This window comes from Rhea pennata, chromosome 18, assembly GCF_028389875.1.
Source record: "Rhea pennata isolate bPtePen1 chromosome 18, bPtePen1.pri, whole genome shotgun sequence".
Taxonomy (NCBI): Eukaryota; Metazoa; Chordata; class Aves; order Rheiformes; family Rheidae; genus Rhea; species Rhea pennata.
In genome coordinates this window covers 11855263-11875406 of record NC_084680.1, presented here as the reverse complement: position 1 = coordinate 11875406, position 20144 = coordinate 11855263, and the positions used below count along the sequence as shown (strand labels likewise).

The 20144-nt window shown below is 57.1% G+C and overlaps 1 protein-coding gene across 3 annotated transcripts in view; it reads left to right on the top strand.

Moving 5' to 3' along the window:
* GPSM1 (G protein signaling modulator 1) overlaps positions 1 to 20144 on the top strand; it is a 71652-nt gene that overhangs the window by 49079 nt on the left and 2429 nt on the right. For all 3 annotated transcript variants that reach the window (XM_062590655.1, XM_062590654.1, XM_062590653.1), the window contains 2 exons: positions 16297 to 16456; positions 19661 to 19869. In XM_062590655.1, the coding sequence (XP_062446639.1) occupies positions 16297 to 16456; positions 19661 to 19869 (369 nt within the window). The remainder of the gene's footprint in view (positions 1 to 16296; positions 16457 to 19660; positions 19870 to 20144) is intronic.

The following is a 20144-nucleotide window of genomic DNA, read 5'->3' as shown; positions in this document are numbered from 1 at the left end:
AACGTTGGGTAGGAGCTTTTCTTTGGCAGCAAGCTAGCAATGGTCAAGTACACTTCTTAAAGGACAGGAGCTGTTGAGAGGGGCTGGCCCAGGTGTCTGACTTGTGGGCTACTGGCATGCTGCAGGTCTGTTGTTCAGTGCTGAATAGCTCTGCCTCAGTCTGTGCTTGGCCCCCCTGAAAGATGGCAGGGATCTGTGTCCTAGAAAGCTCTACATGGCCCTTTGTGTGTCTCTGCCCTGGACAATTGAGCTGTTTGTTATGCTGTTATCTTCTGGTTGTGTTGATGTTTATGTTGTGACATGTGGCAAAAACAACATAGTGGGGAGGTTTCCTGCAGCTGTGTTGGTTTTGTTCTCAGTCCTGGAGACTGGGATCCCACCCACAAATAATTGCATGTTTCTGGATCGTGGGAGGGGGCTAAGAGATACTTGAACTCAGAGATCTCAAGTGAGAAGCACCAAGTCCTCAGCTTGCTGTTGCCAGGAGATGGAATGTAACAGCAGAGATTTAATGATTGCACTGATGCTCTGAAGTATTTGGGCTTTTGCTTTATGCTGAGGCAGTAACTTGCTATCACAGTCCTGTAATCTTGCAGAGAATCCACATGGAATGAATCCAAGCCCAGAAAGATAGACCCTGGTTTTTTTCTTGGTATTTAAGAAAAGTAATAGAGAGTAAAATGTTTTCAAGCTGGGTAAGAAAGCATCTGAACTGCAGAGCTTGGGATGATGAAGTCTGCCTGTAGAGTCTGGGGTGCTTGAAAGTGTTTCTCAGAGTCCTCTGTTTTGGGGTCTGCTGGTTGCAGATCGAGCATGTCCTGCTGTATGTATTTGAGCACTGTATTTGCACACATGCATCCCTTTTTAATCAGACAAGTCCTGATTTTCAGTTCTGTTTTCGAACCGCTAGAGACAGGATTTTTGCCCTGACTGTTTCCTCAGACTTCTCTGAGCTGACTCTTCATTCCCAACAGTGCCCATGGAAATAGTCTAACAGGAAAAGCATTTCCTGCTGCTCACCGGTGCAAACATGATCATTGAGAAGGAAAACAAAGCTCAGCTGAGCCAGAGAGGAGACAGCAGCCTGGGGGCATCTGAGGGAATACAAATGCAGAAAAAAAACACTTCTGCTAGAAATAGCCTTGTATTTTTAACTCAGACACCCAGCCAGAAGCCAAACAAAAGCCGTGCTCCAACAAGAGCAAGGCAAAGAGCATTCCTCGGGAATTTAGCGATGAGCAAATGGGCTATGTCTGTAGACAAGCACCCACGGGACGTTGCCAACCACTGGTGACCTTGTGACAAATACATGAGTTGTCTGTGCAAGAGGAGCCTGGCTGGGCATTTGGGACCTGCAGGAGCCCAACCTCTTCTGTCTCAGGTGTCACCTGCCCACAGCGTGTGCTGGGGAGCGGTGCTGTGTGCTCAGCTCCCTGCTCCCGCTGTGCTGCAGGATCATGCCCTTGACAAGAACAGAGATGTGCCTCTGTCCTGCAATTGCTCTGATCTTGTAGGGAGGATTGCTCAAAATCGGGAGGTCGGGTGTCCCGCTCAGGAGCAAGGCTTGTCTGCGCTGGGATGTGCTGAATCCAGAACGAGCCTCCACACGGCTGCTGCGTGACAGCGTGCGTGCGTCTGTGTTCGGGCTCTGCTGGCTTAATTGCTTGGGGATGGGAATTTGGTAAATATCCAAGAAAGAGCAAGTGAAGGCAGAGACATGCCTGCCCCAGTGGCAGAGGTGCTTTTCGGACACTTGGGACACATGCGTGCTCCTGAGTCTCCTGGAAGCACATGAGCAGACAAGGGGCATGCTGTTGCTCACATCGTTTAGGGGTTGGGAGACCACACAGCAAGCACGCAAAGCTGGGGCTTGCTCTTGCATGGGGGGTGGCTCAGGCTCTACCTGGCTGCTGCAGTCTGCTCCTTTCACCAGCTGCTTTCCCAAGGTCTCGCTCCTGTCTGCCCTCATTTTGCAGCCTGTTTGTTAGCTCCCCACTTGCTCTGGATTTGTGAGCTGAGCCCTGAGAGACCATTTTTAATTCAGTTCACAGATACTCCTGACATACATGATGGTGAAACAGTGTAGTGTGAACTCAACAGGATGTGCAGGCAGCAGCACGTGTTTAAAATTGACATCTCCCTCCTTGCAGGCACTAGATGTGTCCTATTTTATCCCAAGAGGGACTAGATCATGCACTTGACAGGGCTCTTGGCTGGAGGAGAAGCGTGACAGCCTGTCTTACCTTTTAAAATGTGTCCCTTATTTGGTAACTAATAGCCCATAGCCCATAAAAATGCCAGTGAGAGGTGTTTGATTGGGTTTGTTTCCAGGCAGTAGCACTCCATGCAGAGTTACGCAGTGGCATCCAGGCTGCGCTCATTGTGCGCAGATGATCTTAATGGCAGCAGTGAGCTTGCGCAGCGGGATGCAGGTAGGACACCAAAGCTTCCCAGCGGTGCTCTCCACGGGGCATCCTGCCGTCCTTCTAGCCGTGCTCTCTGTGGGGCGTCCTGCATCCTTCCTGCAAAGGAGGCTGGAGCTCCTCGTTAGGCTTTGCCCCTGCTTGTGCACCCCTTGGTGTATTTATCTCCCTTTTTCTAATGGTTCTTAAAGCTTCTTCAGAAATCCAGGAGCCCCCCAGAATGGTGGCATAAGGCAGTCTGTGCATGCATTTGGGCAAGTGTAGAAAGGTGCCAGTGTGCACAGCAGGCAGAGGACCTGGGTGTCTCGGGAGCCTGCTCTTTGCAAGCTCGGTCCCTGCTGAGCATTCAAAACTCTGCCCGATCCCCGATGCTGCTGGCTGTGCTGCACGCCTCCTGTTTGTCGAGGCATAGAAATGGTGCCGGCGCCCCGCAACCCTTCCTACCTCAGCCCCGCGGAGGTGTTGACGTGCACCCAGCAGAGCCACGTGGCCTGTGCCAGCTGGTTGTCTTCAGTCCCTGTCCCTGCCATGCATGAAAAGCCCTCCAGAAAGGTGTCTCTTGCCAGGAGACTGCCTCGGTGGTGTGTTCTGGTAGGAGGGCTGGGTCACTTCAGGTGACTTTTCTTTTGTTTTCATATTTCTGCTGACAGTTACTGCCTTTGTAGTGTAGGCCAGACCTCAGGACAAAGAAAGTCGATGTCATCTTGAGGGTACTTGCCAGGAGCGAAGCGAGCCCTTCGTGCACGCTCTCCTTTTGTCCCTCTCAAAGGGAACTGAATGTAGCAGGTGCCACCCAAGATGGGGAGAGAGGCTGCTGCTCCCGGCTGGACCCTGCACAGGCAGGCTCTTCCTGCTCGCCGCCAAAGCTGGCTCTGATCAGGCTGCTTAGGCAAGATTCCCCCCAGATTTCTTATTTTGTGGGAGCTTGAAGACAAAATCCTCTCTAATCCATCAGTGAACAGCAGGTCCTTAATTAGAGGTGAGCTCTAATGGTTGCTCTAAGGTGCTTCTCTGGGATGTTAAAATCCCTACTGGCCCTTCCAAAAGGCACGAGCTTGGAAACTGTCCGCACGGTCCTGGGTGATGCTCTCCTGCAGCAGGAAAGAGCTGCCGGACATTTTTAGAGTGGACCTGAGGCTGGGCACAGGGATGGCCAGCGAGAGAACCTGATCGCAGGCCTCCAAGACGAGTGACTTAGTCTCTGGATAGTCTTACTGTCAGTGCAAGCGCTGGCTTCCTTCCAGAAGGGCTTTGCTGCCGTGCCTACCTCTGTCCTCCCCATCTGTACGATGGGGTAACGCTGCCTGCCTCCTACCCCGCGGAGGTTGCGGAGGTGTGGTGACGGCTGCAAAGCTCTTTGAGCGGTGGATGGAAGGAGCTGTGCTGTTATTAGCATTGGCGACGATGATGCTAATTACCAAGCTGCCGGGAAACTCCCCAGGGAGGAGGCGGGCGAGGGGAGGGGAGGCAGGGAGCTGGGGGATGGCGAGGAGCCCGGCCCTGCTGGGAGCTCACTCGGGCTCTGGGAGCAGGGCCTAGGTGTTGCCAAAGCCGTGGAGATGCTGGGCTAGATAGGCGAAGCCATGGCCCAGATGCAGGGAGAGAGGGCCGGGACCCTACGCGGGGCGCGAGCCTTTCCGCTGTGGCTCTGCGGCGGAGAGCTCCCTGCAGGAGTGTTGCTTAGCTTGTGGAGCAGAGAGACGGGCTTTGCTGTCGCTCGCGTGGCCCGGCTGCCGGGGCTTTCCGAAGGCAGGTAATTGCCTAGCGGAGGCTGGCGGTCGCGGAGCAAGAGGAGCTGCACGAGCCTGGGGAGATGGGGAAGATTCAGATCCAGCTGGTGGGGGCGAGACGTGTTGGGTCACGTGTTGTATCAGTAACAGACTCCTGAGCAAAAGGACCCGTGTCGGAGCTCGCTCCCCGTGCCTGCGGTCGAGATGGGCTGGATGCAAGCGCTCCCTGGGATGCGTGCGCCACGCTCCTGCTGAGCTTTCGCTTTTTAAAGTCACATCAAAGCGGAAGGTTTTGTACCACATGAAACACAGGCATCAAAGGCTTGGTCATAGGTTTCACCCCTCTCCTCCACCTCCTCCTCCTCTGTGCAGCAGGCTATAAGGCTTCAGCTCTTGACGGGCTGATTCACCGCTGCATTTTGCAGAGGGTTATCAGATGAATGGGCTTTCTCCAGTGCTTTAGAAATATGGCAGGACCACAGATCTGCAAGGTTGTCCTCTCGCAGACCCCTGCAGTTGTGCCCTGAAGCGTCCATGATCTGCGGGTGTCCAAGGCTGGCACTGCAGCGGTGAGCAGAGCCTCACCCCAGGCCCCTTCCTGCACCAAGGGAGAAGGCGGCCAAGCACCTCGGTGATCTTAGCAGTGTTAGAAACGGGTGCTGAAGCCACGTGTCCTGGATTCCTGCCGGGAGCCTTATCCCCCGAGTAATTTCCGTCCTCGCCAGGACGGCAGCTGGGGGGGCTCGCCTGCTGGCTGCGCGTCAGGGCAGGTTGCGGCTGAGCCCACGCCAGCTCGCCCCGGCAGCAGGGCTTGTGTCTGGGGCTGAAGGGCTCCGGCAGAGGAAATGAGAGGTTGCGGGAGGTCACCTCTTGCTGGATGTGCTCTTTTTTTGTAGAGGAGAATAACACACGGTGTCGAGCTGACATGGATGCTTTAGAGCTTTCTACTCCTGTGGAAGAAAAAGAGAGGGCCCATGGAAAGCAGAAAGCAAAAGGCTATGTATTCCTGGAGGAACTGCTGGGGAGGCGGTTGGGAAGTGGTGCCTGTTGTTCTGGCCCATGCAGTTAGTCTCTGAAGTCAATGGGATGGTGCACATGCCCAAGTTCAAGGGCTAAAGCACTTTGTTGGGTCATGGCCTGTCAGCTGGAGCAAAAAGCATGAAGAGGGGTAAAGATCAAGCCCACCCTTCTCCCCTTCACGGGGGTCGGTGCTCTGGGAACGGTCCTGTTGGTCTGGACGCACCTCTTCCCGGTGGAGTGCAGTAGCTGTGGGAGCACTTCCTCGCTCTTGAAACCCGCCCTTTACCCTGCCCTCAGCAGAGCCCACTTGTAGGCAAGAGATAGAGGAGCCTTGTTTGAATGCAATGAAGACTTGCAGAGATGGGTCGCTGCTCTGTTTAGACACTGAACAATTTTCAAACATTCTGTGTCTCCAAACATTCCCCATGACAAATGTTTTCTTAAGGCTTTTTTTTATGATTACAGTGAAAAACAACCATAAAAGAAGGGAAAATTTTGTAGATTATACCCCCTGAAGGCAGGTTACCAGAGCCCTTGTAATGGTCTCATCTCTCATGATTTACTAGTGGCTTGTTGGGTTGCATGAACAAGGCACAGAGCAGATGCTCTTGGTTGACCCTCACTTGGCCTCTACAAGAGCCCAGTTCCTGGAGTCACCTGGGCAGGGACAGAGTTGGGGGCAGTGTGGTGGCAGTGGCAGAGCTGGGCAGACAGGTCCTGCCTGCCTCTGCTGACTGATGTGTCACCTAGGCAGTGTTGAGATGTCAGGTGCCCCCATCCATCCCCCATGATGTCAAATTGGTCAGATGAAGGAGAGAAGGGAGAATTTGTAAGGCTGAGTGCTGGATGCAAGGCAACCACAGCCTGTGGGCACTTGCACCCTGACCCCCAAGCATCTTTTGCCCGATTATCTCGTACCATTTGGGAGAAGATTAAACTAACACTTGCAGTCCCCCCAGAGCTTGCACATGAGGGGTGAGGCAGGAACTACCTCAGCGCAAGGGCACCAACTGCACGCGCGGCCCCCCTCACCCCACGGCCCGCTGGCTGCGTAGCCTCTGCGTTTTGCTGAGCTGCATAACCCTGCCGTTGGCAATGGGCAGACTTGGGATGCGAACGTGCGCTGAGCCGGAGGGGGCTGGGGAAGGTGGCTGCTCCTGAGGCTTAGACTGCTCCTGTGGCACCTCGGGGCTGCTGTGCTGGGGTCGCTCTTTTGGGGGTTGTGCAGGTAAACACGGACGTGTGGCTAAGTCTTGTAATGCTTTATCCTGCTGTTGAGTTTGTGGGTCCTTCAGTGCCTCGTGCAGACGCTGACCTGTGAGATGTTTCCTAGCCAGAGGCAGGATGCCCTGGAAAGGTTCTTGGAGAGCTTGAGTCTGGCAGATATCTGGAGACTCCTTCAGAGGTTCAGGCTGTTCAGAGAAGTGGACAGTGATCTGGTTGCCTCCCCAGAGTTGTCTTTAGCTGTCTGACCTTTCTTTCCGTACACGTGTATGAGCTTCTCGTAAAGCACTAGGCACTTTCCTCTCTCCTTTAGCTCCCCTTTCCCTTTTCGGGTGGGCTGGTTGCACAGATGCTGCACGAGCTGGGAGAGGAGTGAAAGCCACGCTCCCAAATTTAGAGGGGAGGCACAGAGCAGAGCCAGAGTCAAGACACTTGTGTGTTTTGCGGTGCAGAGCCCTGATACTTGCTGAAACTTCAATGCTAGCTTGGGAGGGAGGAAAAATAAAAAGGTAGAAAATCTCTTCAAAATAACTGCACGAAGGTTGTGGGGGGTGGGGAGGCAGCAGCATTTTCTGGCTTGTGCTGCCTCTGCTGCATTCATTGCCTCCAAGGTAAATTATCAGTTTCTTAAATATTAACAGCTGCCAGATAATGAATTCCCCCTCTCTGTATTATAATGGCACTAAAATTGGGATTTGCCTTGATTTTATCTGCAATTATCCAATGAGAGTATGTGACAGAGAGAGAGAGAGGCACAGCAGAGCCGGGCCTCGTGCTGCTTTGCTGCTGCCGAGGGTCGTGTCGGGGGCTTGAACCTTCCTCGTGGGCAGCTCCGGGGCGCTGCGGGGGGCTGCCGTCTCCGTGCTCCGGAGCGCAGGGGCTCCGTTGTGCGCTCGCCTGCCCCGGCAGCCCCCGGCTCGTGGCGGATGGCCCCCGCCGCTCAGGCTCCGCTGTCGCTTGAGATTTGCTTAGGGAGAGAGCAGCTGTCTTCAGAGCGCTGCGCGCGATTCCCTGCGCTCTGCTGCTGCTCTGCCATCGGTGTGTAGCCAGCCCAAGGCTCTTTTCTGCTGTCTGCCTTGGCTACCTGGGTGGGGGGCAAGCAGAGCCCAGAAATGGGAGCCCTGGAAATGGCCAAAGATGCCTCAGGTGCCACGTGGACAACAGCCTGGCTGGATCTGAGAAGCACAAATCCTCCCTTCCACCCGCAGCTTTTGCTTCAAGGAAGGAAGCAGGCGCTGGCTGCTCTAACCAGCCGACTCTTGAGGGTAACTGCCCAGCGTGATGGGCTTTTCGGTGCCGAGGAGACTCTCAGTTGATGCTAGCTTAGTTTTGGGAAAGCAGCTGCTCTGCTGTGAGGCCCCTGAAGGTGCTGTGAATAGGTTTTCCATTTCTTAATTTAAGCCCAGAAAAGGGCCAAGTTGTGACCTCTGGGTCCTCAAGAATATCTGACCCTCCTCGGTGCAGAAGCAGGAGAAATGATCCCTGCGCGATGCACTGTGCAGCCTGGGACAAGGGTCGCTCTTCTCTCCTCCACGTGCTGCAGACAGCACGGAGGGCAAAAGCTAAGCAGAAAAGAGACCGTCACCACTTCAGAGAGGCAGATAGCAACTCCTACGCACCATGCGGGACTGATGTTGGCAGGGCAGGTGATATCTGCGTGGGCCGCAGAGCGATCGCATCCTTTATCCAGGTGACGGGTTGAGAACAGCTCACTCAGGGCTGATCACAGCCCCCCGGCGGTGCCCGGCCATGCTCTGTGCTGAGCACGAGCAAGGTGGAGGCATTGCTGCCTTGGTGCCAGTCCAGAGCCTTGTCATCCGCTTCAGCACTCGAGGTCCCAGAGATAAAGCTCAATCCCTTATCTTCCAGTCTTAAGGATATTCTTGTTGCTGGGACACCCTCTTTTTGCTTCTTCCCACTTTGCCTGTCTCCTGTTGCTACTCCTCCCAAGCTGAGGTCAGGTTGTGAATCAAAGCTGTGCACTGTAAAGAGAAGATAGGAGACAGGATTAAAACAAGTCTGTGCATGTGCTTCAAACGCACCTGGAGACAGATCATCCCGGCTCCCCTAGATGCAAGGCGGCTATCCAACCTTCGCTGGTGTCGATACGGTACCCACAGTTGGGATGCTTCTCAGATCTCCTGGGCTCAGGATCAGGGGATGGTAGGAAAGCAGGTCTGGGACCCTCTATTCCAGCATAACCAGCTACGTGTGGAAGCCTGGTGTGGAGCTAGGAGCTGTACGGAAAGGTCTCTCTCTTGAGGGACCTGGTCTAGCAAGGAGACAAAAGGTCCCCAGCTGGTCCTTGTCGAGGGCTACAGCAGGAAGTCTGCAGGGTGGCTTGTGCAGTGGTCTAGGCTGGGGTGAGTAACCAACATAGCAAACACATTCTCTTTCCAGCTGACTCACTGTAGCTGGATTTTCAGTTATTGGTGCTTTGAAGCCATAATTAAGGTCTGCCCTCCCCTTTGCGCAGCCTTTTCTCCCGGCAAATTGTCACCCGTCATGTGGTATGCGACAGTAAAAGAGATGTTGCACTCGCTATTTCCTAGAAACTGTTGCTTTAAAGAGAACAATACTAAAAAAAAAAAAAAAAGAAAAAGAAAAAAGTGATGAATTGAAGCCAGACCCAGAACAATAAAACTCCAAATGTTTGACTTCTCTCAAAATCTGGAACTCTTCACTCATTTCTAGGGTCTTTGCCGTGCCTGGGGCACTTTGAATATTCGCAGTTCTGGACTCTCACATTTAATAAACTGCACATGCCATAAGAGCTTAAAAAAATCCTAGCCCGGGTCCTCTTGGGTTGTAAATAAGCAGAACTCTGCTTAAATCACTGGAGCTGTGTTGACTCCAGATGACATAGGCCTCCAGTTATTGGGAATCTCGTTTGGTTTTCTTGCACGAGCATCTTCTGTGCTGCACGAGAGGTAGCCTGGCTGCACTGTGTTTAGCTTGGCCCTGGCAGAGCTGCAGCTGCGCTCCTGGCTGGGACCAGAGGGGATCCAGTACGTGGGCAAATGCCAGGGGACCCTGGTGGGGTCTGAGGCTGAGAAGGCGCTTCGTGCTCGCGGGAGACGTACCTTCCTGCTGCCGGACGTCTCTGCGTACGTATCTTCCCTGTGCCAGCAGCTTGTGTTTCTCATAGGTCTTTATAGAAAGTGCATTTAAAACCCAGGCAATGCGTTCCTATTAATACAGTTACTGGGTGACATTTAAGGACCTCAGTGTAGCAGCGTGGGAGTCGGACTGTACAGTCGGACCAGTTTTGTCCTGTACCTGATCTCTGATAACGGTTGTTGCCAGCTGCTGGACAGGGCTGCAGCAGCGGAGTCTGGCCCAGAACATGTAAATACAGAGCATCCCTGGGGCTAATTTGGCTTTAATCTGCTATTTCCCAGAATTTGGCAAATCGGAGACCTCCTGCAGCAGCACGTCCTGTCTGCGTCCTTCCCTGGAGCATCCTGCTCCCCGGCGCAGCCCGTCCCCAGCGGTGCTTTGGTCGGTGCCACCAGGCAGGAAGGTTTAATGACCCAGGCGGTATGTGGCAGCCTCCCCTGTTCGTGTGCCGTTCTCTAACCCCCTGCTTACGGTCCCCGTGCAGTGGCGGTCCCCTCTTTGGGGTTTAGGCCGGCCTAGGGGCGAGCGGAGGTTTCGGCAGCAGGAGGAAACCCGAGTGTGGGGTTAACGCAGAAATGTCGAGCTGCTGTTCACGCCTCACCTCCAGCCTGCATCCACGTTTCCCATTAGCAGTGCTATTTTCAAGCCTCCCAAAGGCAATTAACACCAATTAATCTAAAAGAAAAAAAGAGCTAAATAATGGGTTTTCAGAGCCCCCGGCCCTTCCCGTTCCCTGTGCGGCGCCCTCGGCCCCGGGGGGCCGCGGCCCGGGGCGTGCGGAGGGCTGAGCCCGGTCCGCCGCTGCGTGCGCAGGGGCTGCCGCCGAGCTGCTTGCGGAGACTCGAAACTAGGGTAAGGCCCCAAACAACCCCGTGCATCCAACTTTTCCATGCCGGAGCTTGGTATCTGGGCCACGGAGAAAGTTATGGTTCCTTGCAGTGATCGTTGCGCGCGAGAGGAGGGGAACCGGCGCCTGCCGAGCGGCGCAGCCTGCGCTGCAGGTCGGCAGTGAGCGAGGCCGTTGGAGGTGCAGCAAAGTCCCCCCAGGGTTTTTGCCTGAGTCTGAAGCTATTTGCACCCCATACTCTCTGGGTACCATCATGCGGAGCGAATCAGCCTTCCTGACTTTGCCTCCCCTAAACGCGGTGTAGTTTCATTTTGCCCTTCTTGAAGAGCATCTGCCAGAGCAAGAGCTGCTTTTTGCTGATGGGAGAAGCTGCTTCTGGGTTTACGTATGATTTTGCGTAAGCGCTCGACCCCTCTGCCCATCGCTGAAGTTGTAAAGGGCCTGCTCGCAGCCCCAGCATCCCGTAGCCTCCGGCAGCGCAGGGGTCCCGTGTCTCGTGGGGTGCCTTGCGTCACCCAGCCTTGATCCTGCGCGGGGCCTTCTAGGCGTTACTGGAATATGTGTAAATAATAATTAAAGCTTGGGTGTTTGCAACGAAACATGCTTACGTGGAGTTTAGACGTGTGTTGTGGGTGTGTGGGTAGATCCACCAGCTAACTTCACCCTACCAGTGTCCCCGCTGGTAAAGGTGCTGCATCCGTTCAGAAGTTTTAATACAGCACTGCGCTAAGAGCAAGAAGCATCTAAATAAAAGCACATTTCAAGCAAGCAGCACAGTTTGGGAAATCCAGAGACAAGAAAACTTTTTTTTTTTGCAAAGCGTTTTCAAAGCAAATTTGCAGGGAGGCTCCAGTTTCAGATGAGCCGGGCGCAGCGTACGGCACGGAGGGGGCATAGCTGCTGCCTGCGGAGCGCTGGAGAATTTCCATCGCCGGGAGAAGCGGGTCCTTCCGCGGCAGGCGCTTACTGGCACCTCTCCGCGCTGTCACCACCCGCTCGCCGGTAGGCCTGGAAGCAGGGAGGTTGTGTGGTCTAGTGAGCAGAGTAGGTGAGTGCGAGTTGAGCTCTATATATTAACCTTGTGCTAATTAATCGAGAATATGGGTTATGCTGTTTAAAGCAACGCGGTTATCTGGGTTTAACAAATTGCTCCTGCTCAGCTGAGACTCAGCGGCTGAGCGTGAGCGTGGTCCTAGTTCCGCCCGCTCCAGTTGCAAAGTCGATCGCTGCAACAGGTTTCAGCCGAATCGTTCTGCTGTGCTGCGAGGCCGTGTGTCGCGGTGCGTGCGGCCAGGCAGGGCAGCCCGGGCAGCGGGGAGCCCGGCGCCGCTGGAGCTCGGCCCGCGGGCAGCTGTCTGTAACGCGACCTGTTTTGAGCAGGTACTACCAGTTCTCTCCCGTTTCCGGCGTTTAAGTGATCCGCGCTGTCTGCCGGCAGAATTGCCCTCTGGAGCTGCCCGTCGTCCTCCAGGGGCTGGAGAGACCTGCTTGGGGTGGTAGCGCTTCGGCTTCGTGTCCTCGGTTAGTAACTCAAGCTATGGGGGCTCCGTCTAGGCCTGTGTTCCTCTGCCTGCCGGCTAGTGACAGCGAAACCTAACCTTGGTGTGGTGAACGCTCTCAAAACCCACGTGGAAAAATGCTTCGTTAACTGCAGAACGTTGCTGTAGCTATTTAAGGGCTGTTCGAATACCCTGACTAACATGGTGCCTCCCAAAGAGCAGCCCCAGGTAATTCCCATGCCGCGGACACCCGGGTCTCTGTCGCTGGCTCCCGGAGCTGTGGTTTCAGGGGGAAAAGTGCAGCGCCAGAATTAACGGGATCGTTGCCCCGACGTGGCTAAGCGGGAGTGGGCTGCTGGATCGGCCCGGCAGGCAGCGAAGGCGTCGGAGAGGCTTCGGGCGGGCGCCCGCGAAGGTGCCCCGCAGCCACGGCGCCGAGCAGCGGGCTGCCCGGGAAAGGGGGAGCGTGGGTGAGGTATTTTGGTTTTGTTTGAAACAATAATACTAGAGTTATTTGAGATCTCGACAACAGAGCCAGCTTTCAGCACCCGCGTTTATAGGGATGAGTGGGCGAGTTGTTTAAAGGGGGAAAAAAAAAATACACACTTGCGAACAGTCCAAGTTAAGGGTGATAATTTCATCCTGCGAGGGAAGAGCGGGGTGTGCGTCCTGTGTTTGCTGCACCGTGAGCGCGTTTGGCCTCCCCGAGTGCACACTCGAGTGTGCACTCACCCCTTCCTGAGGCGGGGCAGGGGGCTCAAGCTGCAGGTGGTTGTGCCTTTGCAGATCCCAGACTTCCCACTTGCTCCCGTTTGCTCCATCCTATACCCCGATGCAAAAAGTCGCTTTCTGTTTCTGCTCCAAACACCCCATCTCTTGCGTGGGGGCTCTGGGGTTGCATTTTTCCTGCCTTCTGCATTTTTTTATAGCCATCCCAAGTGCACCCCACTATTCGGGTGCGGGACACGGGCTCCGTTCCGGCTGGTTCGCCTCGGCCGGCTTCGGGCCGCCGCGCCGGCGGTGCCAGCTCTGCCGCAGCCCTTCCCCGTCCTGGCCCCTTCTTCTTGGTTGCTGCAATAGGTTTGGAGATGAAATCACAGGCTAAATTGCGGTTTAGCAGGTGAGTGCCCCAGTGGGCAGCGTGGTTTTAGGGGAGGATTCGCACTCGCCCCTTGCCGTCCGCGGCAAGGCGGACGCAGAGCAATCGCCCTTCGGCTGCTCTGGCGCGACGTGCGGCCCCGGGGGAAGCTCCTGAGCCCCCCTCTGGCTTTTGCAATGGGGCAAAACATCGGCTACCTAATAACAAGAGACGCGGCTGTCGGGAGCCGAAAGCGGCCCTGGGGCGCGCTGGTGCTTTGGTCCGGGTGCTGGTGCTGCGCCTGCCTGCGCGCGGCGCGCTCGCCGAGCCTGCGTGCAGCTGGAGTTCGGCAAAATTGATCCCGGTCTATTTTTAAGGTGAAGTGTGCGTGGTGGGTAGGAGGGGAGGAGGTGGAAGGAAAGCTAAATATTCACATAGCTCCGCCGTGCGTTTAAGAGCCTCATCTCGCGGCGCTGGGCTCGTGGCAGCGAGGCGCGGAGGGGCTGAGCCCCCCCTCCGCTCGCGTGCGGGCATCGCCGTGCCGTGCCGAGCTGAGCCGTGCCGTGCCGCCCGGGGCCGGGCTGCCGCCTCGCGCGGCATCGCGGGGCCAGCTGCGCTCTCGCCCCCCGCACGTCGCGGCAGCGAGCTGGGGAGAGCTGCTGGCGGCTGCGGGAAAGCCGGAGCTCGGGGAAGAGCTGCCTGCTGGCGGCGGTAAGTACGGCTCCGCTCCTCTCGCGTTTCCCCCTCGTGCTCTGAAAGCAAAGGCCGGCTCTGGGGGGGGGGGCGAGGAGGAGGAGGAGGAGGAGGAGGGAGATGCAGTGATGGAGCAGGGAGACGTCCTCGGCCGGGGCTCCGCGTGCGCCTCGGAAAGCAGCTGCTCTGGAAAGTTTGCAGGAACATCCTCGGTCTGAACTTTTTATTATTGAGACCGTCGCCGCCGCGGGGGGAGAGGGGAGAGGTGCGCGCAGCGCGGCCGCGGAGCGGAGGCCGGTGCCGCTGCGCGCCGCGGGGGCTCCCCGGCCGCTTCCCGCGCCGCCGGACCGGCGCTCCCGGGGAAGCACCATCCTCAGCTCGTCTTTTCTTCGGCAATTCTGCCCCCGCCAAAAAAGCTGAACTCAAATCCCAGGGTAAACTTTGGAGGTTTGCTTGCGTGCTTGGTTTGGGTTTTCCGTGATAAATAGAGAAATAGCTAGCGTGGTATCGGCTGATCCCGGGACGCGGCTCGGAAGCGTGTCGAAGAGCAGCCCCTGCCTGCGGGGAGACCCCAGCAGGCGGCAGTGGCCGAGGGCCGAGACCCCACGGGCTGCTTGCCGGCAGCGGCGTGGGAGGCGATTTAGCTGTTGCAATTAAACCTGCTACATTTGTTTAACGGCTTTCCTGAACCGAAGTGAAGATGGCTGAGGCGGGTCCGTCTCCTCAGGCTTTCCCCTGACCCAGGGCTGCTCCAGGCTGCCCCTCGGCAGAGGCCCCTTTCGAGGGATTTCCCCGCCGAGTGCGGCCCCGCGCCCGGGCTGGGCGAGGAGCCGCGGGGGCCCGCCGGGGCGGAGGGGCTCGCCGGGCTGCAGCCCCCTGCCGCTGCTTTGCACGGTGTTTGCAACGCCTCCGCCGCGTCTTACGCGTGCCGCATCCAACCCGGCGGGTTAAACCCAGCGTCCTGCCGACGGCCCCGGGCAAACGGCGCGGAAGCCCGGCTGCCCCCGGCTGGGGAGGCCGGTCCCCGGCGGCGAGCCCGGCCCGCAGCGCTCTGCTAGCCCGCTGGCTCGGCGCTCTGAGCGGCAGCCAGCGCCGGGGCGGGAACGTCACTCGCGGGAAACGGGAGCAAAACTTTGCCCGGGGAGAGGGCGCGATCCCGGCCCGGCGCGCAGCTCTGCCTCGGGTTAAACCCCAGGAAGGTTTGATTTGCCGGGGGGAACCAGGTGGCCCGGCCGCGGACCAGAAGGTGGGAAAGGCGAGAGGGGCTTTTCCCTCCCCGAGCAGCTCCCGCATCGCTCGCGTTGCGCTCTGGCCCGCTGCTAATTTTGACGCTGCCCTAAATAGAAGCTGAGCGCGTCTCATCTGCTTCGCTTAGCATACGGGAAAATTGTTCCCGTTCGTTCACTGAATCCAACTTGTGGCTTTAACCCGTTGGCATGAGTCCGTTTGTCTGTCCCCGTGTCCCCCCCCCCCCGCACTGAGTTGCCCCCCGAGATGAGCACGGCGCTGGGGACGGCACCAGGGCGCCCTTGACCCGCAGCCCCGGCCCCTCTCCGCAGCCCAGCGCCTTTCCTCAGTGCCGCACAGGAGCTTTGCGGGGGCAAACCCAGTTTTGCAATTTTTCGGCCCGTTTGTCGTGGTTGCTCCGCTGGCACCTGGGTGAGGGCACCGGCTTGGCGCTCGGGGGCTCTTCGGGAGACTGGCAGGTGCCTCCCTTATCACTGTGTAATTCTACAGCCCGCCCGCGAGGAGCACGTGCCACTCGGGGCGGGCTGCCGGCGCCGGGCGCCTTGGCACCGCGCTTGCAAGCGGCTGCCCAGCGGCTTAAATATATCGCTGCCGCGCGCAGGGTGCTCATTTGGGGCTCCTGCGCGAGAGCGCTTTTCCTGAAGAGCTCCTATAATTTCCTATAATTTAGCGGCATTTGCAGCCTGCGGGTCGTTGCCGCGGGTGGTGTTGTACAGACAGGGAGGCAGAGGAAGGAAGCGCCGGCGGCACGAGGCACAGTGGCCTGCGGAGGTTAAATTTAGCTGCCTGGAGAGGGAGGCTGAGCCGCGGCTGGGCACGGGACGGTGCGTCCGTGCCGTTCCCCTTGCCTCGGCGCTCGCCGGCTGTTGTCCCCCCGCCGCCTCGGCTGGCCCAGCAGCTCCGGAGCCTCCGGGGCGACCCAGGGGCTGCTGGCGGGGCCGCGGGTCTGCGCCGTGCCCCTCTCGCCGAGCCCGCGGTCCCCGGCGGGGCTGGGGCTCCCTTCGGGAGGCGTTTCGCCTCGCCCGGGTCGCGGAGAGGAGCACGGAGGGGCCCGGGGCGACGCCGTGATAAAGCAGCGCTGGATCGAGGGCAAAGGGATGCGTCTTCCAAGGGCAAAACCGCCCTCCGGGGCGCGCGTGCAGCGGGGTCTCCAGCGGGACGGGCCCTCGGCGATGCCTCGCTGGTGCGAGCTGGAGCAGCCTCCCAGCGGCTCTGCCCTATCCCGCTCCGGGGTGGAGCCAGGCTCCGAACCAAATAGCAGTGACCCCCGGCAGGCTCCGGGCTGCGACGAGCCACGGGCGCCGCACCGCCGCCATCCCGGCCCCCAGCAGACCAGCGCAGCGCAAGCCCGAGGGGTCGGACACAGGCAGTTGTTTGGGGCTCTTGACTCCTCCGTGTTTTACTGTCTTTCCAGAAAATCAACCGGACCCCTTCGGACGAGGAATGCTTCTTTGACCTGCTGAGCAAGTTCCAGAGCAACCGGATGGATGATCAGCGCTGCCCGCTGGAGGAATGCCCGGCGGAGGCTGCGGAGGCAGCTGCCACGCCAGTCCCTGCCCTGGAAGAACGAATATGTAAGTGCTGATGTGTTTTAAGTTGCTGTTACTAGGGGGTGATGCTGCTCCTGTGGTGTTGCCAGCTGTCATGGTTTAATTGCGAGTCGTGTTGTCCTGTTTTCCCCAAGCCGCAGCTCCCTGAACCTAATGATTCTGTGGGAATCTCCATCATTATTTACAGAAGAAAGATAAGTAATACTCTAAGAGTTGCTGAGGGAAAGGCTAGAGAACGTGAACTAAGGCTTGGAGAATAAACTGGCAAGAGAAATGCAAAATATAGGTAGATTTTTTCATTATGTATCTTTTGGAAGTCCTGACTTCTGAATGCTGAGGTTGGCACCAGCACTTTGGCCCTGCCAGCATCTCCAGGTGGAAGGGGCCGATGGTCATGGCTGAGGAGCCTTGTAAGAGCCTCTAGACCTGGGGCAGGCGGAGAGCTGGGCTGGGCTGAGTGTCACAAGCAGGTTAAAGCGTCATTGCTTTTTCACGTAGCGTTACCACAGAGTAAAAACTTCTGGATCTTGTATGGTTCTTGGATGTTGCGGTGAAAGGTGCTATATAAAAACAGGGAGAAGCCAGAAGAATGGATAAACGGTAGGCAGCTCAGAGTGCACCGACAGCTCGCTCAAAGGAAGGGATAAATTGAGGAAGCTGTCTGACAACCAGATCGGATCGGAGAGGCAGCCCAGGTCTGCGTTTGCACTTCAGTTTCGTGTCTTTTTTTTAATGAAACTCTGTTGAGGTCCTTTGTTTAAGCCAAGTTGAAAAGAAGCACTAAAATATGCAAGTCCCTCCTGATGCTTAAGCGCCGGCCAAAAGGACTCAAAACCTTTTATTTAAACTGATAAATTTGTTTATCAGTTTCCAAAAAAAAAAAAAAAAGAAAACACGAAGTGCAGACAAAAGAAAACACCTGACAAATCCCTCTGAATGCAACTGCAAGAGCTGCAGAGCAAAACAGCTTAGTGAACTCGCTGCCAGCGCCAGGGGCTGAAGCAGCGGCTGGAGCAGAACTGTGCCGAGAAGGGCAGGCGGTGTCGCAAGGAACGCAGGCTGGCTGCGACCTGGGCGGCTTGTCTGCCCTAAAAATAGAATGGAAACAAGCATCTTTTTGTTTTTTGGGGGGTTTTTTAATATGCATTTCTGATAGAGAAGTGTGTGTGGCTTTACTGCTGTGTAATTTAGGGGAGTGATTTTAAAATACTAAGCTTTCTAAAGAAGGTGCAAGTAGGCTTAAGTTCTGTTTAGCTGAGGCGTGTTTTGGACGTGTTACTCTGCGAGCTGGAGGAGTTTTAGGCAATTCTGCATCTCTGCAAGCAGGGGCTCTGGGAAGAGCACGTCGTGTCACGAAACTCAGGGCACGCTCCGCTTAAACGCTTGGCTTTCGCTGAGACAGTAAAAGCGATCGGGCTGGTTTTCTTGGGGGTTGTTTCGCCTGCCCTGGCGGGAGCGCGCTGCCTGCTGTTGGGGAATGCCTCCCTCCCAAGCAGCGGCGCGGAGGAGCCCACAGGCTCTTCCCCGTTGACTGCGTGCTGGCCCGGCGGCTCCGCCAGCTCTCTTCCCGACCCTTGAGAAAGGGCTGGGACAGCGGGTGCACGAGCTGTTCCCACCGAGGACTTATAGAGCCTGAAACCCACCCCGCCACCAGCCTCCCCCGGCAGGCCAAGCCCGGGCTGGCTCTTCTCCGCGACAGCTGAGAAGAACCAGGCCCCAGGAGTGTTTTCCTAACGCGTCCTGCGTGACGCACGTCCTGCAGCGCGTGACAGCCACCGGGTCTGCAGCCCTCGCCTTGGCACCTCTTCTGTTTGAGCTGGCCCCGAAAGGCCGCGGTTTCTGGGGGACTCGGAGGTGCTGCCTGATGAGCGGCCTCGCCAGGCCCTTGCTTTGCTGATTACCTGGCCCGTAGTTACACCCAGCCGCGTGGGTCGCACGGGGCGTCTCTCACCAAGCCCCACAGGAGGGTCTGGGGACTCTGCGCTCACCTGCAATCGCTGGTATCCGTAATTGCCGCCTCCTGGCCCTGCCCAGCCCTGAGCCCTGAGCCAGGTGCGGGCTGGCCCTAGCACAGCAACGTCTCTTGGCTCTAGGTGGAAACCAAAGTGGAACTAGCAGCAGAAGCTGCCTGTAGTTGTGTTAGAAACAACAGTGATTTCTCACAGGCAGCAGTAAATGTTGGGGGCAGCGGATCTTCTAGATAGCCTAGGCTGAGGTGGCACCTTTGGGTTCCTGTAGGAGCTGCGTGAAGTGCAGTAAGTAGCCTGGCAGTGAGCCTGGCTTGGGAGCGCAAAAAGCAGGAGATTTATGTGTGATGTTTCTGCTCTTTACCCTATTAAGGCACGCACTTACTTTCGCCCTTTGCTGCCCAGTGGATTTGTGGGTACAGCAAAGGCTTGTGAGGAGGATGACAGCAGTGTGTACTGGTGTTTTGACAGCCTAGCCCTATAAAATTGGAAGTGTTCGATCAAAGAGAAGCTTGATGGCACAGGGAACGCGCTGGAGGCAGCACGCGCGGCCCTTGGGAACTGCAGCTCTGCTGAGCCGGAGCGGTTCTGCTTGCCCTTTGGAAGGCAGAGCAGTGCCGCGCTAGGGTTTGGCCAGCTGGGCCGGGACCTGCGTGTAAGCAAGCTCCCGGCAGCGGTTCCTGCTCACCGCTTGTGCAGGACAACTCCGGAGATGCAGCTCTAGGCCTGCATGGGAGGCAGCTGCTGTAGATCGGTAGCACCTGGAGCCAAGTCAGGCCACAGCACTGGCCTGCAGGAAGGACTAGGAGTGGTTGCAAGCTGGGGCTCAGTTTGCAGCGCGGTCTGTTCCCTGTAACACTTTGCTGCTTTCATGCTAGGTTCTCCTCTGCTCTCTGGTGTTGCCAGCATTGGGATTGTTTCCCTCTGAGGACCTTCACATTCCTCTGCCTGTGGCTCTCACAAGGCTCTGCCAGGTAGAGAGCAGCCCTCCTTCCCCTTGCAGGGTGGAAGAAGATGCCCTTGGTCACAGTGTGTGCCATGCCCCCCACCCCAGCTCAGCTGCCAGGAAGACAGGCTGTATGGAGAGCTGTTATCCCTCGGGGCAGGGTGTAAGGCTCAGCTACAGCCTGCTTGGTTGAATAGCATTTTGGCAATGAGAAGGACTTGGGTTTATCGCTGAAAGCAGAGCTGCTGCTTAGGCATGAACAGGCAGAGCTGCGAAGGCAGTGACCCTGGGTTGTTCTCCTCTCCCTGCTAACAGCACAGTCCTCGCTAATGGCGTCTCCGCAGACGGAGGAGTTCTTTGATCTCATTGCCAGCTCCCAGAGCAGACGGCTGGATGACCAGCGTGCCAACGTGGGCAACCTGCCAGGCCTCCGGATAACACACAACAACCTGGGGCACCTGCGTGTGGAGGGAGATGCCCAGGAGCCAGGGGATGAGTTCTTCAACATGCTCATGAAGTGTCAGGTACCAGCAGCGCTGGGGGCGGCTATGGAGCTTGAGGAAGGGCCACCAGTTTCTTCTACACAGGCAAACACCATCCTGTGATCCTGCCTGCCCTAATATACTGGTGTTTGCTTTTACCCTCTACCCAGGGCTGTGCCTTGGCACTGCTCTACAAGCAGGGAGTGCCCTGGACTGGGTCACTGCTCCTCCTTTCACTGGTGCCCACAGTTGGGTTGCAGCACTGCTGGTGCCACTGCCCTGCACCCCACATCCAGGGAGTGCCTGCCTTGGCCACC